Raw genomic sequence first — 20,664 nt, 5'->3', positions numbered from 1 at the left:
ACTAGTACCCAAAATTGTCAAGGATACAGAGAAACAGACATTTTCCTCTACAGCAGATGGAGGGAGGGGACTTTTCTGGAGGGCACTCTGGCAATGCTAAAATCTTTCTGGCCTCTAAGAAGACTCTCAGTTCTCTCCTGCCCAGATGAGTGTTTCTCTTGGAGACAGTGGTTCTCGATTTGGTGTGGCACTGGAAGCACCCAAGAAACTTAGTAAAAACACAAAGGTTCAGGACCTATGTATCTTCAATGAGCCCAGGCCTCGATAGTGAATCTTTTACAGACCAAAGTTTGTAAAGCACTGCATTAGATCTTCACCCAGCCAAACTCTCTTTCTGCATACAATCTTGACTTACATGTCACTGCCTTGATGAGTGGTCTCTGAACACCAACCCATCCAGTGTCCAGGTGAGGCACTATCGTCCAACAATCCTATGAAAGCCACCTATAAACTATTCGGTCCCATCTTCCTCCACTGCAGGTGGAGAAAGGCAAGATCCCAAGAAGACAAGATCCCAAGAAAATAGGAAGTACATCTTTTTTTTTTTTTCACCATAATATCCCCAATACCTAACACAGTGCCTGACTCATTGATATATACTGACTCAAAAATATACCCACCCATTGTGAGTCAGCCAACTCCAGCCAACTTCTAGGAATCTGTCCTGAGGAAATAACTAAGAATGTATGCAAAAAGCCATAAGGATAAGCAGAGCTAGATTTATGATGGCAAGAAATTGGAATCAAATGTTCATCAATGAAGTGGTTAAACAAAAATGATGCTGTCATTAAAAGTGATGTATTCACAAACTGCAAATAGAAATGTTTAATAATAAATGGAAGAAAAATTTGTAGATTTAGAGACTCAAGAGACATACTAGCCAACTGCAATGAATGGAACTTCTGTGAGTTGTGACTTGAAGAGTCTACTTTTAAAAAGTATATTTGATACATTTGGGATAATATGAATACTGACTGTAGTTTTATAGTTAAAGAAGTGTGATGTTGTGATTGCCTTTTTCTCTTTTAGAGATACATACTGAATGACTTGTTAGTGAAATGTGTGAGGCTTGATTCAAAATAAAATCTGGGGAAGAGAAAAAATGGGTGAGAGTATTAATAAAACAATGTTAGCCCTGAGTTACTATTATAATTATTCTATGTTGTATATGTTTGACATTTTCCATTCTAAAAAAAATGTTTTAATCCTCCCCAAAGTGATATAGAACATTTGAGGATTTAGAAATCTGCTCCCTATTTATTAAGTGAAAGAAGCAGGTAACAAAATAGTATGATCCCATTGTATATCAACATAAATACACACACCCAAAGTTCTGAAAAGATAAATACCGAGGAAGGAACAGTTTCCCCCTAAGGACTATTCAACAGAACTTCCTACAATGATGGGCATGTTTTATAATCTGTCCTTTTCAAAACAGTAGTCACTAGGTACATGGCTGAGCTCTTAAAATGTAGCGGTGCCACAGATGAACTGAACTCTTAATTTTGTCTAATTAATTTCAATAGCCACATGTGGCTAGTAGAGACCATATTGGAGAGCACAGGCAGATGATGGAATTGTGGAGGATTATCTTTTTTACTTATTATTAAACATTTGTCTACAATGAAAAAGCATTGTTTTTGCAATAGGAAAAAGTAGGTTGCTTATTTTCATTTAAAAATTTTATTGACTATAGGTGCGGGTTCTCTTCTTCACAGAACTATTCTGAAAATGAAATGAAGTGAAATAAAGCAAGTCACATTGAAATGTTTTATGTGTCTGCTTTTAATTAACTTAAGGCAATAGCAGGCAATTCACTTCCAGGTCTATTCTTTCAACCCTCCCTTCCTTCTATGTCAATTCATATAAAAACATGCTTTTGTTTACTAAAAGGATGAGTACAAATGTGTTGCCTAGACTGGGAGCTTCAATGGATGTCAATCATAATGGAAAATAATTAGAATTAGGGCTCCCTACACACACACACACACACACACACACACACACACACAAGCCTTTGTCATTTTTAGCTGTGAATTGAGAGCATACAGCTCTGTGAGCAGGAAGAAAATATTTGAAAGATCAAAATGGGGACACCTAGGTGGCTCAGTCAGTTAAGCCTCTGACTCTTGATTTCAGCTCAAGTCAATGCTCTCAAGATTCCCCCTCTCCCTTTCCCACTGCCCTTCCCCTGCTCTCATGCACTGTGAAATAAATAAATAAGCAAACAAACAAAACGGATTTCCTGATTGAAGCAATCAGCAAATAGAATCAACTGGATCAATCTGACAAAGTTGGAAAGGAATAGAAGACTTTAAACATGTCAGTTGGTGGGGCACCTGGATGGCTCAGTCAGTTGGGCATCCGACTTTGGCTCAGGTCATGATCTCACAGTTCGTGGGTTTGAGCCCCGCATCAGGCTCTGTGCTGACAGCTCAGAGCCTGGAGCCTGCTTCAGATTCTGTGTTTCTTTCTCTCTCTCTCTCTCAAAAATAAGAATAAACATTAAGAAGTGGCTTTAAAAAACAAATAAACGTGACAGTTGTTAACAGATATGTCTGCAGTTGTAGTTCATAATAAAGTTCAAGTCTGAACATAAAAGAACTATGCCAGAGGTGAGATTTTTATTGACTTATTATCATAATTCTTCAGCATACAAAGTATTTAATCAAGTATAATATTTACAATTCTTACATAATGTACATTTTAGAATAACTATAAAGATAATGTACTTTTTGTTCCATTTACAATGACAAACTACAGTAAAACTACATTCATGAATTAGATACAAATCCTCTACATACTAATAAAAAGTAAATGGAGTGTTGGTTATACATTCTTTAAAATATTCCTTTTCACAGGTAGCAAGAAATATTACATGTAATAAGTCTTTATGACTGGAATGATCCAGAAATATCACAAAGCACAAGTAAACACATATAGAAAGGTAGCTCATCATTTCCAAAAGTTAACCTTTAGGCCTTTGTGTAAAATAAATGTTGCCAGCAGTATTTATAATGTAGCAAGCTTTCCCTGTTTAAAATTAACACCCAAGGCAGGGGGTTGTTGAGGAAAAATAAGAAAATCTAGAACACAAGTCAGTGAAAAGACCAATGCAGAGAAAAGTTTATTTAATCAAACCTTGCTTCCTTCTCCTTATTTAAGTGGATAAACATATGTAAATGGAAAAAGATGTCCACAGAATCGTATTTATAGATGTTAGGATTCAGCCAAACTGAATCCAAGCCCTAGGTTACCTTTCATTTGGAAACATCAAGACTTTGGTAAGTATATGGTGAATTAAAATGACCTTACCATGTTTTGCTTTTATTAATGTTTGTTATTACAAAAATGTAATATTTCCTATAATTTAATGGCTTCAAATCCTAATCTATTCCTTCAAGATAATTTTATATCCAGGTTCTTCAGAATATTTGCAGTCTTTGTTATCAAAACACAAGGAAAGCTGGCAGGCATTATCAGATTTTGCTGCTTTATAATGATTTCAATTTATTTCATGATACAAGTAAAGTGCCTCTGACTAGTAGTCAGACAGGGGTTCTGGTGTCAGCCGTGCCACCGATGAGAAAATCAATGGCTCCCCTCTGTAAAACAAGAGGAGCAGCCCAGGATCAAAGAAGAGAAACGACGGCATTCTTCAGAAGTCCTAGTGTAAGAATCGGGTGAGACAGAGTAGTATCGAAGTACACTGCGAGCAGAAGAGAAGACAAAGGGATGCTGTGATAGTTTTACCATGTTTCATCCACTCATTTTATTTGTGAGAAGCTCTGAATCCAAAAAGGAGAGTAACTACTAGTCAGTGCTCTTTGCACTGTATCATGCAGGTCTGAAGTCATTCTGGACATAATAATTCTATAAAAATATATCCTTTTTCCTGCTCCTGTCCATGGTCAAAAGTGCTATCAAACAGAAAAGTTAATATGGCAATATAAGAGTGGTATGGGAATATCTTATTATCCAAAATGGGTAGTAAATTTAGTCTTAAATACAATTTGGTTTATTGTCATGTCTATACTTTACATGTGTAGAATTATATTTTTAAAATACTGCTTAACACATCACAAACTGAAGTTGTCCAGCCTGCGAAGGTATAATTTTTTTTTTTTTTCCAAAATGCACTCATGAAGAACCAAAGTACATATTCCAAATTAAATTATGTTTTGGAAAGTAAACATCAAAGTTCATTAAAATCAACAGTGAAGAGCAGTATAAATTAGGCAAACACTGTAATGTAGTGAATCCCTGGAAATTTCTGTATTTCTAAGGATTATAACAAAGGTAATTTTTAAATACCTTAGAAATCTTAAACATATAGGTGTTACAAGGAAACACTGCAAATAACTACTCAATTACCTTTAATCTAGTTCTAGCATGTGAGACTGCATTCTATGAGCTCTTCGCAGTTAGTACTGCTATTGTTATTTTGATGTTAATCTAGCTTTTAAGTTAGTGCGCTAATGATAATGAGCTAATAGAATACTGACTAGGAATCAGAAACTAATATAAGCAGATCAGTTAGGGAAAGAAAACAAAGGGCAAGCACATTGACTTATGAAGCCCAAAAGTATGAGTAACATTGTTTACACTATAATTTCTCATAATGCATTGAATAATTCACAGCATAATAAAACTCAGATTTGTTACATACTATATAAAAGCTATTAGTTGACACAGCTAAATTCACCTTGGTAAGAGCCAATCTACTTTGTGACTATGTAACACTAGTAATTGACTTTAAAGCCTTGCTATATTTACTGCATCATTTCTGCCAAATTTCATCCAAACTGAGTCTTGGCATGTTCAAGAAATCAAGCCACAGGAATGTATTTTCGTATTGCCAGGCTCAGTATACTGTTAAAAGATTTAGCTTTCTCTGAAGATACTCAGAACCACGATCATCTTTAAAGTGAGTACCCTTCAAATACATCTCTGATCATTAAATTTAGGTAGACACTAATTACTACCACATTAACAACTCATGATGCAAGCCACAGGAGTTAAGAGTGTCATAAGGAACTGCCGTCACAAGGAGAGATCCCGGAGGTGATCTGAAGCACCCAACGGCTGGATCCAAAAGCCAAACTGTCCAGGCTTCCCAGATAAAGGTTAGGAGCTTCAGAAGTGAAGCCCTACAATTAAACAGGAAGTCTATATTCTAATTCTACCAGGCTTAGGAATAATTTCACATATTATTACTTATTCAGGAATAGGCACTACAAAGGAAAGGTGAGGCCCTCTTTTTCCTTTGGTTTGTTTTAAACATATTTCCTTATCCTTGAACTTTTTGGACAATTTCAAAGTACACTCTAACAAAAAGGTTTACAAACCAGACTTTTGCAAAGCCAGACGACCTGTGACTATGAGGTGAAACAGGGAAGATTTCATAATGTTCCTGTTATTGTTGCAATTAAAATACAGGCTGTGGAAGTTAGTATTTTCTTAGAAATATTTCATAAATATATTTTATCTTTATCTAATACACTGTGATTATTACTAAATAAGCATTATATGCACACAATTTGGAAACAAATATGGAAACTTTTCTGTGACATGAATTTACTTCAGTGTAATTCCTATTTAAACAAATCCTCATTTGACATTCAATCAACTTATAAAACTCTAGTTATTGGGGGGAAGAATGTTAGAAAACTTATTATCTGCCAAATTAAATGTAATCTTTCTACTTGTTTGATAACCCAAATTTTTAAAATTCTTATTTAGAATTTGGGTATCAATAATATTACTTACATGTAACTTGTAAAAGATTAAATTTAATTGTTGACAATTATTAGAAACCATAAGGCAAATTACTTATTTTATACTCCTGACAAGATATGTCAATCAAAGATGGAATCAGACGAATTTATAGCATTTACATGATAAATTAGTAGATCTGTAAGGTTTCAGAATTCAAGGGTCTCTGTTTCATGTAAGCCAACCACTATATCTATATATAGATGGTATTAATTTAAAATCATATACACTGTGTATAAAAGTACACAGGATAGATGTTGAAAAAAATTAAAAACAATTTATCATTATATAGTTCAGTATAACCTAAGAAAAACATGAGTTTTTTCTTTTTCAGAGATTTTTCTTTCACTCAGTGCAACAGCAAAAATCTATCTTGAAACAGACAAATTTCAAATATAAAAATGTTCTACATTATTTTATAAATCAACTTTTCCTTTAAAAATTACAATTTGATGAAAGCATAATTTTGCAACATTCAAGTAACCTTTGAAACATAGTTTTATTACATCAATAAATTTGTCAAGGTTTTAGGAAATCAACCGAACAATGAAGGACTACAATTTCTTTAAGTAAGAATTCTTTTGGTGATTTAAAAAAAAAAAAAAAAAAATGTTAAGGGTTCTTTTCCTTCAAAAAATGGAGTAACTCTAAAGGACTTGAGTTCTGTCTACTTTGTACAGCCATTACATGTATGTTAAAGTACACAACAATAACCAGACGTCTAAGGAGTATCACTACATTAATGAGCAAACGGGGGAAACATATTCTCTAGTTCCGATAATGAAATTACATATTGTGAGTATGACAGCTAGGCTACCAAAACCACACGTGAACCACCAAAAATCATCAAGGAGGCTAAAGACAAGACATATTCTTCAGGCAGGCAGGACAGTTGGCTCCCACTCGATGCAGACATGCTTGACTGAATGATCCTGGGCACGATGCATGGAAAACAAAAACCAATGCTACCAACCATTGGAAAAAACAGAAATTTTGTCTAACCTTAGCATCTTGTAACCTAGAGATGGCCTAAGTCTAGATTTAGCTTTATCTATAAAAAATAGCCCTTTAAACAGGCTTTTTTTTTTTTTTTAAAATAAAAGCGGTCCTTAGGTTCTTCTCCCAACTACTAGAACTCTATGTTTTCATTTATAAAAATATCAATGAATGGGTACCTTTTTTCCAAACCACTCAATACCTACTAAAATTAAGTAGATTTAAGGCAGTAAAAATTTGTGAGTTTTCAGACGTACACATTAGTACATTAGGGGATCATTCAATTTAATCTTTTCCCCTTCTTTAAAAAAACTCAGAATTTCTGTGAATCTTGTGGGAAACGATTTAGTTTCTCTGGATTATTGGATGCCATTTGGGAAAAATCACGAAAAATATCCTGGTAGGTTTCATCACCTGCATGAAAGTAAAATAAAGACACTTTTAAAATTTATACAGTGAGAGTGTTAATAAACAACATTCATTTTATGGCTAGTAACTATATTATAATTAACCATACTCAAATTTTACTCAGATGAGCATATTGGGGAGAAAAAAAGACCCACTAAATATAAATGCTAGAAAAGCACATAGTGAAAGAAAAGAAACAGCTATACCTGAGAAAAGCACCTCAGAGGCAGCCACAGAGGAAAGCTCAGAGTTAGAAAAGAGCAAAGATGCAAGTGTTTTAGAGCAATATAAAGAAATACATTTATTTACATAGAAATAAAAGTCATTCTAAATGAGGTATAGTAAACAAGGCATTCTTTAAATAAATATTTCCCTTGATCAAGGCCAAAAGAAAAGACCAATAACAAATACTAATGCTTCTGATGGATGCAAGTTATTAATAAGACAAAACTGATAACCAGGTGAGCAAAAAAAAAAAAAAAAATCCTATTTTAATAATTATCTTTGAGCTAAAAGGCATTTTAATTTAAATAGCATGTGAAAAAGAAATTCTTTACTCAAACTTAACTAAAAGTAATACACCTAATCCACTGCTTACAGAGCTTATAGAATAATAAAGCCTAGAAAAGGACTGTAAGATCAGTTTCCTATTTCGTCAGAAGTGTTTTGCTTACTGTAGGTCATATGAGCAAGAATGCTATGACAAAGGGGAATAAACACCAAAGATGTCGGTTAAATTAGCATAAGGCATGTATGTACGTACATACAAATAGGCTCGTAGAGAAGTAGATTGTAGATACTGATACTATAGCCAACTGAATACTATTTTTCTTGCCATGACAAACTAGTTATATGCACACATAAAGATTAATTCCTCAGACCAAGGATTTGTATAAAGTAAAATCTCATTTTCAAGATCAATCTTTCATCATATATACTTCTGACAGACGTTAGGTTTACACAGAAACTTAGCATAGCTCTGTTTTCAAGATTTAAACCGTCAAAAGTGTTTTAAATGATTATTGTTGCAGCATGGTTTTATAATTATTTTCCATAAGATATCTTGCATCCATCTTATTACAAACTCATTGCTACAATTGTTAATAGTGCAGTTGATTTTATCAGCTTTTAAAAAGCAAGATTTTTGAGGCAATAGGTGTCATACCAAAAGCTAGAGAATCAGAAAAAAGGTGGGGGAGGGGGATAAAGATCTAGTATAAAGGTCTAACAGCATAATTCAAGATTTTCAATAAAAAAAGTTAATACTTTTAACCTTTAGTCACTTTTAACATTTAGTCTATGTAAAAAGCAAGTTATTAAAATCTCTATATAGTTTTCATTTAGTCCTGGAAATTTTCTCATGACCTGAATCAATCTACTTTAAAAAGAAAAAATACAGTAAGAAGAAAATCTTGATAGTTGGTTAAGAGTAGCATCTAACTCATATCATGTTATTGAAACAATAAAAATGAAATTTGATATACTGGAACAACGGTTAAGACAATCCAATTACACCCATGATTTTCTAAAAGGTAAACTCCCATGTTAAAAGACAAACTACAAACCTATTCCCATTTTTAGCCATTCTAAAAGATATAAAATAAACTGAGAAGAGACCAACATTAAATATTAACAAACTATACAAAATATTTAAAAATCCGTATTCTTAGATGTTGAATTAAAATATTGAAAATATTTATTGTAAACATTATAAAGATTTTTAAAATACTATTTAAACTTGAGAGTCTGGAATTTTACTTTCCAAGGAAGTGTAAAGTGCAGGTTATAATACAAAAATAACACACTGATTTTACCATTCAACACCAGAAGTAACTTAAAAGGCACACATTATACATTCAAGAAGAAATAGGAAGAAGGATCTAGCAGACGCTAATGCCAAATACTTTACAGATAGCACCAGATGAGCATTCGTAAGTATTACAACAGTACAATGGCAATATATGGCTTCTACTATTAGCAATGCATATTTTGTATAACAAACTGTAGGGTTTTTCTTTTTTGTGGTTTTCCAGCTTTTGTTCTTAAATCATCTAGTACCTATTACACGAGTACATTTTAGTAGAACCATTGTACCATGCAAAACAAATTATAAGATCTTTTATTCACTGAATTAAATGCTTCCTTGAAGGAAAGTGTTGGTGCTACACTAATCATTGGTTTCACGAATACATTTTAGAGCTAATACAAGACAAAAGGAAGTCTCACCTTCCACACACACAAAACTTTCTGTTAACATTCAGTTTCTAACAAAACATTAATTAATGGACTATCAATAAAATACCTTTCTTAGGCCTCAAAATATATTATCAAAAAACAAACATTACAATAACAATAGTGACTAAGATATTTAATATAGTTAACATAAATTGAGCTTCAATGTGATTCCTTGAAATTTAAATATAATTCTAATCATTTAGAATTTTTCCCAAGGCAATATAACTTGTCTACACTAGCATACATAAACAATAACCCATAATTCGCTGCCCTGGAAAGCTCACGTAAGCACATTTAACAGTTTATTACAAACGATAAGCAACTAATCACCCAATATTTGTAATGCTAAGTTATATCCTTTAAATTACTTAATCATATTCTATTTCTCTTCATAAGGTTAACTTTTCCATGTGCCCAGACAGTTCAGAATTTTTAAAATGTGGACTTCTGTATGTCCACTGATAGTTCAAAATAGTTTTTGATTTTTGGTATTCAGAATATCCATTGTAACAGCAATGATGATGATCCAAGACTTGTTGATTTTGCTCTCGAAATGCACTCCCCTCAAAGAGACAGCAGCATGTGAGACCCCACCTCTAGGTGATCAAGTATATGATCCCGCCCTTCCTGGGCTGATTACAGCTTCCTTTATACAAATAATTAGATCAGGGACCAACCTTTGCTAGCGACATACTTGCATAACCAGTAGCGGCTCACTAAAGTGGTGATTTTCAACTGGCTGAGAAACTCTGCCAACAATCAAGGGGAGTCATGGAACCAGAGACTGTGGGAACCACCAAAGTGGTTTCCAACGACTGAGGGCGGGGCGTGATATTTCACTCACTCACCCAGTCCTCTTAAGAGTTGTAGGAACTGATAAAGAGGGATAGATCTTCCCTTCAGGAAACGTGTGCTCTTATATCGCCTTGCAAAAAATAGAAAGTTTCAGGTCCTTAGGGTTGTATATAGAAGGTTCAGAAGTGTGGTTTCTTAGAAATAAATCCACGATTCCCAAAGATTATATCTGAGTCTTTTAAATAATAGGGCTCTTCATTATCAAAAGATCGAAAATACCTGCATTTTAAAATTACCCAAATTTCTGAGGTATTGCTAGGCAACAACAACAAAAGGATCTAGATAAGACAATCAACCAAAATCAATGAGAGAAAAATAACAGTGACAAGTGGAGGGGAAAGAAAGACCCTACTGCCTGAGCTAACATATCTGTTCTCCAAAGACTTGTGAAGGAAAAGAAAAGTAGCCAGGGAGCAATTGCTGTGCCATTTCACCGCGTCACCTGTGTAAGTATAAAGTTGCTCTGCTTTGCATGTGAGACCTTCTAAATGGGTTGAAAATCTATCATCAAGATCATCCCCAAATAGATCAAAATCCCATTTTATTCTTCTGATACACCATTTCCAGAATTCTGATCTATTTTTAATCTCTAAAATTTGAGAGTGGTGGAAAAGCCTGGTTTGTTGTTTTTTTTTTTTTTTTTTGAGGCTTTTTTAATGTTTATTTATTTTTGAGAGAGAGAGCACATGAGAATTGGGGGGCAGAGAGAGGGGGGACAGAGGATCCAAAGCGGGCTCTGCGCTGACAGCAGTGAGCCCGACATGGGGCTTGAACCCACAAACTGTGAGATGGTGACCTGAGCAGAAGTCAGACACTTAACCGACTGAGCCACCCAGGCACCCCAAAATGAGGCTTTTAAAACATTTTTCGGTCAAATAAATTGGAAAAATTCATTTTTCTACTGGGGAATGGAAGATGCATACCCATAAACTTATACATAAAACGGCAGTGAAAGAGACATTCGAATGCTCCTAAATGGTGGCAGAAGAAGCCCAAGCAATCTGGGTGGAACTAGAAGTCACAAGAACATAGAGGCCCTGTCCTTTCAAGTTTCCCAACTCCGAAGGAAAGTTGACCACTGACCTTATGACTAATCAGTTGGGTGTAACTTCATCAGCAAACTGCTCAAGGAAAGAACAGCTGACCAAACATTTAAGTTTCAAATGTCAGGAAAAAGAATTGTTTAACTTAAAATCTTGAAGTTCACTCTTACCTCACAAATATCAGGTTGTATCCTTTGAATAATTTTTATTTTTAAAGTGCTTAAACACAAAGGCCTTAAAAATGGCCTAGTAATACCCTCACTTAAGTATATCTGTTACAAAATTATAACTTATTTAAAATCTAACATTCAAGTTTAAAACAAATGGGTGAAATTCAGAATTAATGCTGAGACTTCACCCTTAATCAGCACTCTTACATCTTGGTGTATCATGAGTCAGTAGTATTGTCTGATCCATAGGATTAAAGTGGGACACCCTAGATTAGAAGTATCTAGCTGAAGTGTCTCTGTTCTCAAAGTTCTTACTTGTTCCCTATTAAACTAGACCAACAAGAAGTAGTAAATACAGTCCTCCGAGAAAAGAATGGCCCCATATTAATTATATACTAATCCAGTTATGTAAAGGTTAATGGCTGAAGCTAGCATAAAATACAGAAATCTCAAAACATATTTAAACAGGAAGAATAGATGATATTACCAAGCCACTTTTAAAATAATACATTAATATTCATTTTTAAAAGTTAAATATACTTATTAAAAACTAACATTACAATTATTTTAGTCATGAATTCCTGAAATCCTTTACTAATACTTATATGAATTTAAAACAGATAAATTAGGAATTCATATATTCAAATTCATGAAACTGGAGATCCAATGATTACTCTTTTCTTCGTGAAGAATGTCTAATTAGGATGTGTTCCTCAAAGAAAGGAATCTGATTAGCAACATTTCTTCCTTTTCTTGACATCCTGACTCAAAGGTGAAAATTACACAAAATGAGACTTGGGCTGATCCTGAGTTGAGATTTCTCTAACAAGTTTACTTTACCATCAGGTTCATGAAATACTGTTCTAAATACTTACATTTACCCAACAGATAATGTACAATTGCTTGGGGCAAAGCTACAAGGTAAAGTGAGACCTTTTCTCTATACCTTTTAAACTAACTCCATTCCCATTCCGGGCTTCTTAAACTACTAGTAGATTTTATTTTTAACTCTAAAACTTATCTTTAGATCAGAGTACAAAACTCTTAATTCAATAAACTTTTTTCTAGGCATTTTCCATACTGACTTTTTATATGCCAAACACATGGTGATTTGTATTTTTCCCTGAACGCAATTCATAGAAATTCCCTGAATAACAAAAAGAAAACAATTCTGTTATATTCACTTGACAGCTAAAGAGAATTCCAAAATGAAAATGACCATTGTGCTGCTGTGAGGGTATAAATATAGGTCACCATTCCATCCACGTCACTGGAATGTATATGGAAGACATCTGTACAGCAGGTAAAGAAGTCAGCAGCCAAAGTTGAACACAGCAAGTAAATGTGTACTGTAATAGGAATAGTTACGGACCTCTAAAGGCTCGGGAGTTAGCCGCTCCCGAGAATTCAGTAAGTACAATACATAACAACTCACAATTTACAAGTAAGTTATAAAAACTCCAGAATATTAAGCCACTCTGCTAAAGAACTATGAATCTTCCAATTGTAAACTAATAAATTCCTGAATGCATTTCTTATACTGCATTTCAGTATGGTTATTAGTAGAATATTGACCTGGCTGTCCATAAAGTCCTTCTGATTCCCGCATCTCTTCATTCATTCTTGCTAAACGTAACCTAAAATCAAAGGAAAGGATTTTTAGATGAAGTATGTAATGAAACCACAAACCAATGAAATGTATAAGCAGATAAAACGCACACTCTTTTTTCTCTTCCTAGTGTTTACCACTATAATAGATGGGGTTTTAGTTTTAGTTTCCCTTTATACAATTCTCATGAGAGAGTATAATAAAAGATTTCTTTTTTTAACTATTTTATTTTTAAGTAATCTCTACACCAAAACTGGGGCTCAGATGTACAACCCCAGGATCAAGAATCGCATGCTTGCCCACCAACTGAGCCAGCTGGGTTGGCCAGCTGGGTGCCCTGACAATAAAAGATTTCTAACAAATACACTTCATCACTGTTTAAGCAGGACCTTTGGAGCACCTCCAGGAGCTTACTTCCTGACTTCAAAGACTCCCCGGCTTCTCCAGCAACTGTTCAAAGTATTGCCTCTACAGTATGGAATGTCCTACTGTACGGTTTAAGTTTATTCGGCTTCACCCTGAGGTGAGGTAGTTCCAAAAATGTAAATGGCATGTGTTATGTCTAAATAGTGGAAACGTATTTTGATGTATTAAATGACCATAGGTTGCTAAGATTTTACCAAGGTTACCATTCGGTTAGACACTCTTTCGTGGGGTATTCATCCTGGCAGCAGGAAGATATACAGCACTGGATTAAGAAGGCAAGAATTTCCTTCCATTTTTGTACTAACTTTAAACAATTTTGAAACAGGCAAATGTCGCCTTCAGTGCCCCTTCCTACTTTTCACTGTTTGTCTGTCCTTCGGGCCACCCACCTTCAGGCAGTGGGTGCACTGCCCACCGAGACTTATATCACCCTCTTCTAACGTGCACTTCTGGCAACTACAGCATCTGACATGAGCTTTCCCTCTCTCCAAAATACTACCACTCCCTTCCATCTCTTTTCATAACCACTGTGTGAATTAATAGCACCTTAGGTCTCTCTTTGGTATTTGGACTTTGCAGAGAGGACCATTACTTTAAAAAATTATTAAATGAAACTGAAGTCTTCACACAAAGTAAAATGAGAAAATTTAGACAATTTGGGAACAGATATTTCTGAGGTAAAGGGGCCATTATTGTAAGAACTGCCTGGGAAGCTGCATCCAGGGTTCCTTTCTCTATGCTATTCCTATCTTTTCTTTAATAACTTCTCTTTCTCCAATTGTGAATCTATAATAATTTAATAGTTCTAAATTTTCCTCCAATAGTCTCCACAATTACAATAACCTCTCCAGTGGGGAAAGGACACTGAGTGCAGAGAAAGCATGTTTTACTGTTTTGCCTTGTGTTTTAATTTGGCAGGGATCAGGGAGGAGTGATATATGACAAGTCAAGAATTCTCAGTGGCAGCTCAGGAGTTCAAGGCAGTTGGGAAAGTTTCCCTTTGTAGGTGACTGAGACTCAGTAGTGTGAATGAAACTATCAATACTCATATAATAGGGGATCAGTAATTCTGGGTTTCAGGCAACACAGAACAGAACGAGTAAGTGACTTCATACAACATATTTCCTACATCACAATAAAGTGTAAGTGGCAATCACTTTTTTAGATTCCAGTGTAAACAAACAACTTTGATCTAAGATGAAAATCAAATTAAGATCTCAAAAGTCTTTCTTTAACAGATCATATTCAATTGTATTCAAACATTAAAAAACAGGTATTTTTATCTTAAGATAGAGCATTCATGTAAATAACTCCTTAAAAAAAATAAGCACAAACAGATCCCTAAGCATCACTGCCCAAAGGCAATGCAACTGCAAAAGTTGCTAACATCAGTGCAGCTGTCCTCCCTACTTATAATCCTCTAACTCTTAAGGTAGAATAAATGCAGATTTTTGAACAGAATTATTGCCTGTTACTGTACCAATCCACCCCCTGCCCTAGTACTGTAGTGAAAATTAAAGAATCCATTTTAGGGAAGACATGGGTTTTCTGTTCCTACTGGTCATGCAGGATTTAAAAAGTGGCTAAGGACATGGGTTTTAGAGCCAAAATTCTTAGTTTCAAATCCCAGCTCCATGAGCTACCGGTTTCTCAAATGATCTGCGGCATGGCATCGTTATAAAATAAGGCTAATAATATGTTCCTCATAGGGTTGCTGTGAGAGCCAAATAAGTTCCTATATGTAATACATTAAATTAAACAATTTAAGTTTATAGTTAAACACATTAAACAATCAAGTTTATAGTTCATACCTATGCATGAAACTATGTTTGAACCTAAGTACTACACTGAAACTAAGTACTACAACTGTCTGAAAAACAATCAAGTAAAAAGAAGACACTTACAAGGTCACTATATCAGCATTGGCTGCTTCCACAGCTATAGTCAAAGGGTCTTTCCCTTCTTCATCAGTGGCATGTTGATTGGCACCTCGTTTTAGGAATAAACATACCTGCCTGTTTAAGGAAACAGTATTTTTAATATATGGCCAATAAGAAAAAAATATTAGTATTCACCATAAAAAAATTAAAAGCACCATCTCACTTAAAGAAATAGCATTTCATTAGGAAATTCTTGACTCATTCTATAACTATTTATTGAACAATAAAAATTTACCATGATCACCATTTTACAAATCTCAAGGTGTTTTCCCCTTTTAACTTGGTGGTACGTAGGATGGTGAGATGTATAAATTATGGTCTCTATCCTCAAATAATATCAGAAAAAGATGTACATATATTTCCATGAACTTAAACAAAACAGCATCACTTAAGGTCATTATTTGGGAAAGAAGGAAGCCAAGGCAACGTTAACATTATACCAACAATAATTCAACAGCAAAGAGGGTAATCCTCCACAAATATTGATAACTTGAAGAAATTGACAAAAATGAAAAAATATGACAGAATGAGTAAATGGAGTCTATGAAGTAAAATGGGAAGAATGATTGTTTAAGAAGAAAATACACAGATGAATCAAATACAATCACTTTTAAGTATCCAAAAGTTTGTATGATGAAGTCATTGAACTCAGTATCTCTTTGCTGACAGAAGGAAAGCAAACTATAATAAGAATAGAAAATGCTTTAAAAAATACAAGATGCTTCAAATAAACATAAAAAAAAAAAAAATACCCAGCTTCTTGCTTATTGGGGTAATAAGAATTGGATATCCTGAGATACTTTATTTAAAAACAATCATCTATGACACAAATTTTTCATTTAAGGTCAACATTTTGACTTCATTTGTACCTTCTATTAGAAAGTCCATTTTCAAAAAAAACAACAACAACAACAACAACAACAAAAGTAATCTTCAAGGCTTTATTGTTCTGTGAGTCTAAATACTGCTTCAGAAGCCTCCATGTCAATAGCACAAGCTAAAAGTTAAAGTCTGACTTTAGGTACCCTGTGAGAAAACTAAAATGTCCAAAGTTATAAAATTCTCCCCAAATGCACATGCTATGTATATAAATATGTGAACATGCATAAATACATACATAGACTTAGTTGTCTGAAAAAAATCACCATAATTTCAGTAACAGTTTTAAATACTAAAACTGATCTACATAAATGGCAAGTAAAGCTCAAAACAAGCTTTGCAATGTTCTTTTCTGAAAAGTAACAGTAGCTTTTTTCTGCAGATTTTTAAAATTTGAAATTCCATCATGACAATATAAGTCACAGGAAGGTATCATTTTACAAACTCTACTTAATGACCTTAGCCTAAGAAAAAGCAAAATGATATTTCAAAATAATTTTTCAAATAAAATCTAGTTAAATATGCAAGCTCCACAGCTTACCCTGTGTGCCCCAAGACAGTGGCATGGTGCAGTGGGCCCCGCCCTTGCACATCTCTTTGGTTCACATTAGCACCATTCTGTAGAAGAAACTCGCATGTCACCAAAGAACCCTTAGAAGAAAAAAAGAATATAACAATGTACAAAAAGCAAACAATAATATATTTCTATTAAAAACAGGTCTTTAATAGCCTTTCTGTTTTATTTTCTCCCAAAAGAGAAAATACTCCCCAGTGAAAGCAGAGAAATGATAAATTATTTTCTTCCAAAGAATGACTTCTTTTTTAACATTTATTTATTATTGAGAGACAGAGAGACACAGAGCGTGAGCAGTGGAGGGGTAGAGAGAGGGGGAGACACAGAATCTGAAGTAGGCTCCAGGCTCCGAGCTGTCAGCACAGAGCCCGACACGGGGCTCGAACTCACAAACTGTGAGATCATGACCTGAGTGGAAGTTGGTCGGTTAACCACCCAGGCGCCCCGCCAAGAATGACTTCTAACAGGGATTCAATGTGCAGTGTGATCTAGCAAAAGACACTACTTTCATTACCAAAGTTCTCTTCCACTGAGAAAAAAATCTGACCTTACGTAATCACAGTGATACTCAGAAATCACTACTAACATTTTCTTCTACTTTCCAACCCATCTCTTAAAGCAAAAAATAATGCTAAAGTTATGTTCAGAATGAATTATGATTTTTTTACAATGTATGAATTCATACCCCTAATACAGCCTGAATAAGTGGTGTTGCTTTATTTTCCTCTGAATTAGCCCAGTTCACATCTGCACCATGAGCCAAAGCCTCAGCCATTTTAGGAAGATTTTTTTCATATGAAGCCCTATAAAGCTGGAGTCCCGGATTAAGATGTTTAGAGTCGAGAAACACAGAAGAATCTTGCCTTTCTCCTTCTGTAAAGCAAACAAATACATCAGTAAAAATGAGCAGGAAGGGAGAGAATGGGAAGTTATTGTTTCACAGGTACAGGGTTTCAGTTTTGTGAGATGAAGACAGTTCTGTGGCTGCATTGTGGTAACGGCAGCACAAGGGTCAAGAAACTCAATGCCACGCAGCTGTCCGTTTAAAAATGCTCAAGATGGTAAATTTCATGTTATGTATGTCTTACCACATACATAACAAAATGTTTTTAAATTTTTTATTTTTAATTTTATTTTTTTTAATTTACATCCAAATTAGTTAGCATATAGTGCAACAATGACTTCAGGACTAGATTTCTTAATGCCCCTTACCCATTTAGCCCATCCCTCCTCCCACAACCCCTCCAGTAACCCTCTGGTTGTTCTCCATATTTAAGAGTCTCTTATGTTTTGTCCCCCTCCCTGTTTTTATATTATTTTTATTTCCCTTCCCTTATGTTCATCTGTTTTGTCTCTTAAAGTCCTCATATGAGTGGAGTCATATGATATTTGTCTTTCTCTATTTACCACATTTTTTTAAATAAGCCCTTACTACAATGTACCACAATGTAAAAGATGTAACCACTAATTTAACAAAATGAGCTAATGGGAGGTTTTCACAAAAATATATTATTCCCTGATGACTCCCCAAACAGTCAAACTTCTCTTATAAAGACATCCATTGGTATACTAGGCCTTTGTGGTCCTGCCGATATGCAATGGGAGGTTAATTACACTGTACTAGATTAAAATTAGGTATATTCCCATATGCCTGGATTTAAAGAGGATGGTAAAAATCCATGAAGAATTTTACTACTAGACCAAACCTCACTTTATGCCGAGGATGGTCCAATATCATCATAAGTTACAGTACAAGCAATTCAAGTAATTCAGAAAATGCTCACTACCCTGAATATTCTGTAAGACCAAAATCATGGGAATCATGAAGGAGAAAATAGAGGAAGAAAGCACAGATCCAAAGAAAAATATAATGGGGAGAGAGTTGTTAATCTCTTTCTCCTGATAAGATAGCCACAATAGATAAATAAATATAAATATATAAATATAAATATAAAATAAATAAAACATACAGTTCATGTGGACTAAAAAGTATACTTAGCAACTGAGTAGGCACTTTTAGCCCGTATCATGAGGCTTAGAAGAATGTACAGCTAGGAGAGAACTTCCAAATCCTCTTTCTCATTTAACAATACCTTCTAAAAGGCTAACCACTTCCTTTAGAAACTATTTAATCAAGATTAAGCACTAACCACATGCATTTTTCAGCAGACAATACTAATTAACACTGAATTTCACCAAAACTCACCAGTCTCATATAAACTATTGGCAGACACTGTCGAGGGTAAAGATTCTCTTCCATCATCAGAAATCTGCTGGATTCCACTATCATTACTTTTAACTGTTTTAAAGAAAAATCAGCTAGTGATTAAAGTTCACACCATTAGAAAACAATCTACTCCAAACAACAAGGTTTTAAAATGAGTTCTGATACATCAACATGAACTCAGCCACCATCAGAATACATTTAACACAACTGCAATCCTTTTGAACACTTAGCTTATCAAAATATGAATCAATCACAAAGCCTGAAAATAAACTTATCTTCAGAGTCGCAACACATCTCATTACCCCATAATATGTCAGGGGTGGTGAAGAGCTTAATTTATTATGACTGTAAGTAATGTGTAATTCTGAGACAATGGGTAACATCTAGAGAAATGGCCACACCGCACAATGACCACTGGCACAGACTTGGAATGCTCCACAAGAGTAGTACTTACTACTACGTAGTTTTGAAGAAGTATCAAAGTAGGAGAAGAGTGAATCTAGCTCATCAGGACAGAACAGAGACTCCCGCCTGGCCTCGTCGCTATTTACAGCAACCACTGAGGACATGCAAGTTAGCAAAGCACAAAGCAGGCCATAAGAAGGGAAAAGGGCAGGAAAAAAACGTTACTGGGAAAAATTTAGGAGGAAAAAAATAGGAAGGATATTAGGTAGTTAATCAGATATTTAGGGCTTGTTGCCACGATAGATTTATAATTCCCATCTCCCCTTGCACTCTAAGCAGTTTTATTCCCTAGAATATACACATTACCTAGAAACGTGAGTTACCAAGATGCTATTTAAATTTAACCATTTTAAAGACATAGAAATCCAATTTTTCCTTACAATATGCAGAAGGAAACAGGTCTTTTAGCATTTAAATAATCTACAGTGGCTACTAATTCAGAGATCAAGAAAGCGACTTCAGTTTAACAAGTAAGCTGTAATACCTGAACTTGGGGGAGGTACTCTGACTTGGTCACCTGGCCCAAGTTTAGAAATGCTCAGCCTCTTTTCTTCGCAACTTTTGGAGACAATCCTTTTTTCCTGCTCAGGAGGTGATGATGATATAGAATATTTATCCACAAATTTCCTCTCCACATATTTTGCTTTGATATATGTCTCTTTCTCCTGTCTGGTATACATAAAAATGTCATGATGTTCTGCTTAATCTCTTAGTATGGCTGAAAAGAAGCCATTATATATTGAATATCTCAAAAAAAGTCACTAAATGTATTACAAGTTAAAACTAAATTTGTGACATTATGCAACATATTTCCCTTCCAAATATTTAATAACCTACGATCTCATGTTCAAATGAAATACAAACAATAGACTAAATGAAAAATCACAAGGATTAACATGGCACTCTCTATTCTCTTAATTTCTGTGCTCATTCATTTCTATACATGTTCCCTTGTGCTTTTTACAAAATGAAAACCATTACCAAGAAAACTATAAAAATTTATGGAAATTAATTTCATTTTACTGCAATAGATAATGTCACATACTGAACTATCACTATTGA

The 20,664-nt window shown here is 34.5% G+C and overlaps 1 protein-coding gene across 6 annotated transcripts in view; it reads right to left on the bottom strand.

Annotated features, from left to right (window-relative positions):
* Positions 1 to 4,077: 4,077 nt before the first annotated feature.
* The window catches only part of ACAP2 (ArfGAP with coiled-coil, ankyrin repeat and PH domains 2), a 155,228-nt gene continuing 138,641 nt past the window's right edge, over positions 4,078 to 20,664 (bottom strand). For 4 of the 6 annotated variants that reach the window (XM_078453105.2, XM_078453103.2, XM_078453104.2 and 1 more), the window contains 8 exons: positions 20,087 to 20,271; positions 19,592 to 19,696; positions 19,117 to 19,209; positions 17,596 to 17,783; positions 16,878 to 16,987; positions 15,422 to 15,532; positions 13,058 to 13,119; positions 4,078 to 7,185 (listed from right to left, as the gene is read on the bottom strand). In XM_078453105.2, the coding sequence (XP_078309231.1) occupies positions 7,085 to 7,185; positions 13,058 to 13,119; positions 15,422 to 15,532; positions 16,878 to 16,987; positions 17,596 to 17,783; positions 19,117 to 19,209; positions 19,592 to 19,696; positions 20,087 to 20,271 (955 nt within the window). In that variant the 3' untranslated portion in view covers positions 4,078 to 7,084. The remainder of the gene's footprint in view (positions 7,186 to 13,057; positions 13,120 to 15,421; positions 15,533 to 16,877; positions 16,988 to 17,595; positions 17,784 to 19,116; positions 19,210 to 19,591; positions 19,697 to 20,086; positions 20,272 to 20,664) is intronic. The other 2 variants (XM_078453106.2, XM_078453107.2) reach the window with 1 other exon arrangement.

This window comes from Panthera onca, chromosome C2 (genome assembly GCF_046562875.1).
Source record: "Panthera onca isolate mPanOnc1 chromosome C2, mPanOnc1 haplotype 2, whole genome shotgun sequence".
Taxonomy (NCBI): Eukaryota; Metazoa; Chordata; class Mammalia; order Carnivora; family Felidae; genus Panthera; species Panthera onca.
Note: the sequence above shows the minus strand (reverse complement) of the source record. Positions and strands in the feature narration are given on the sequence as shown.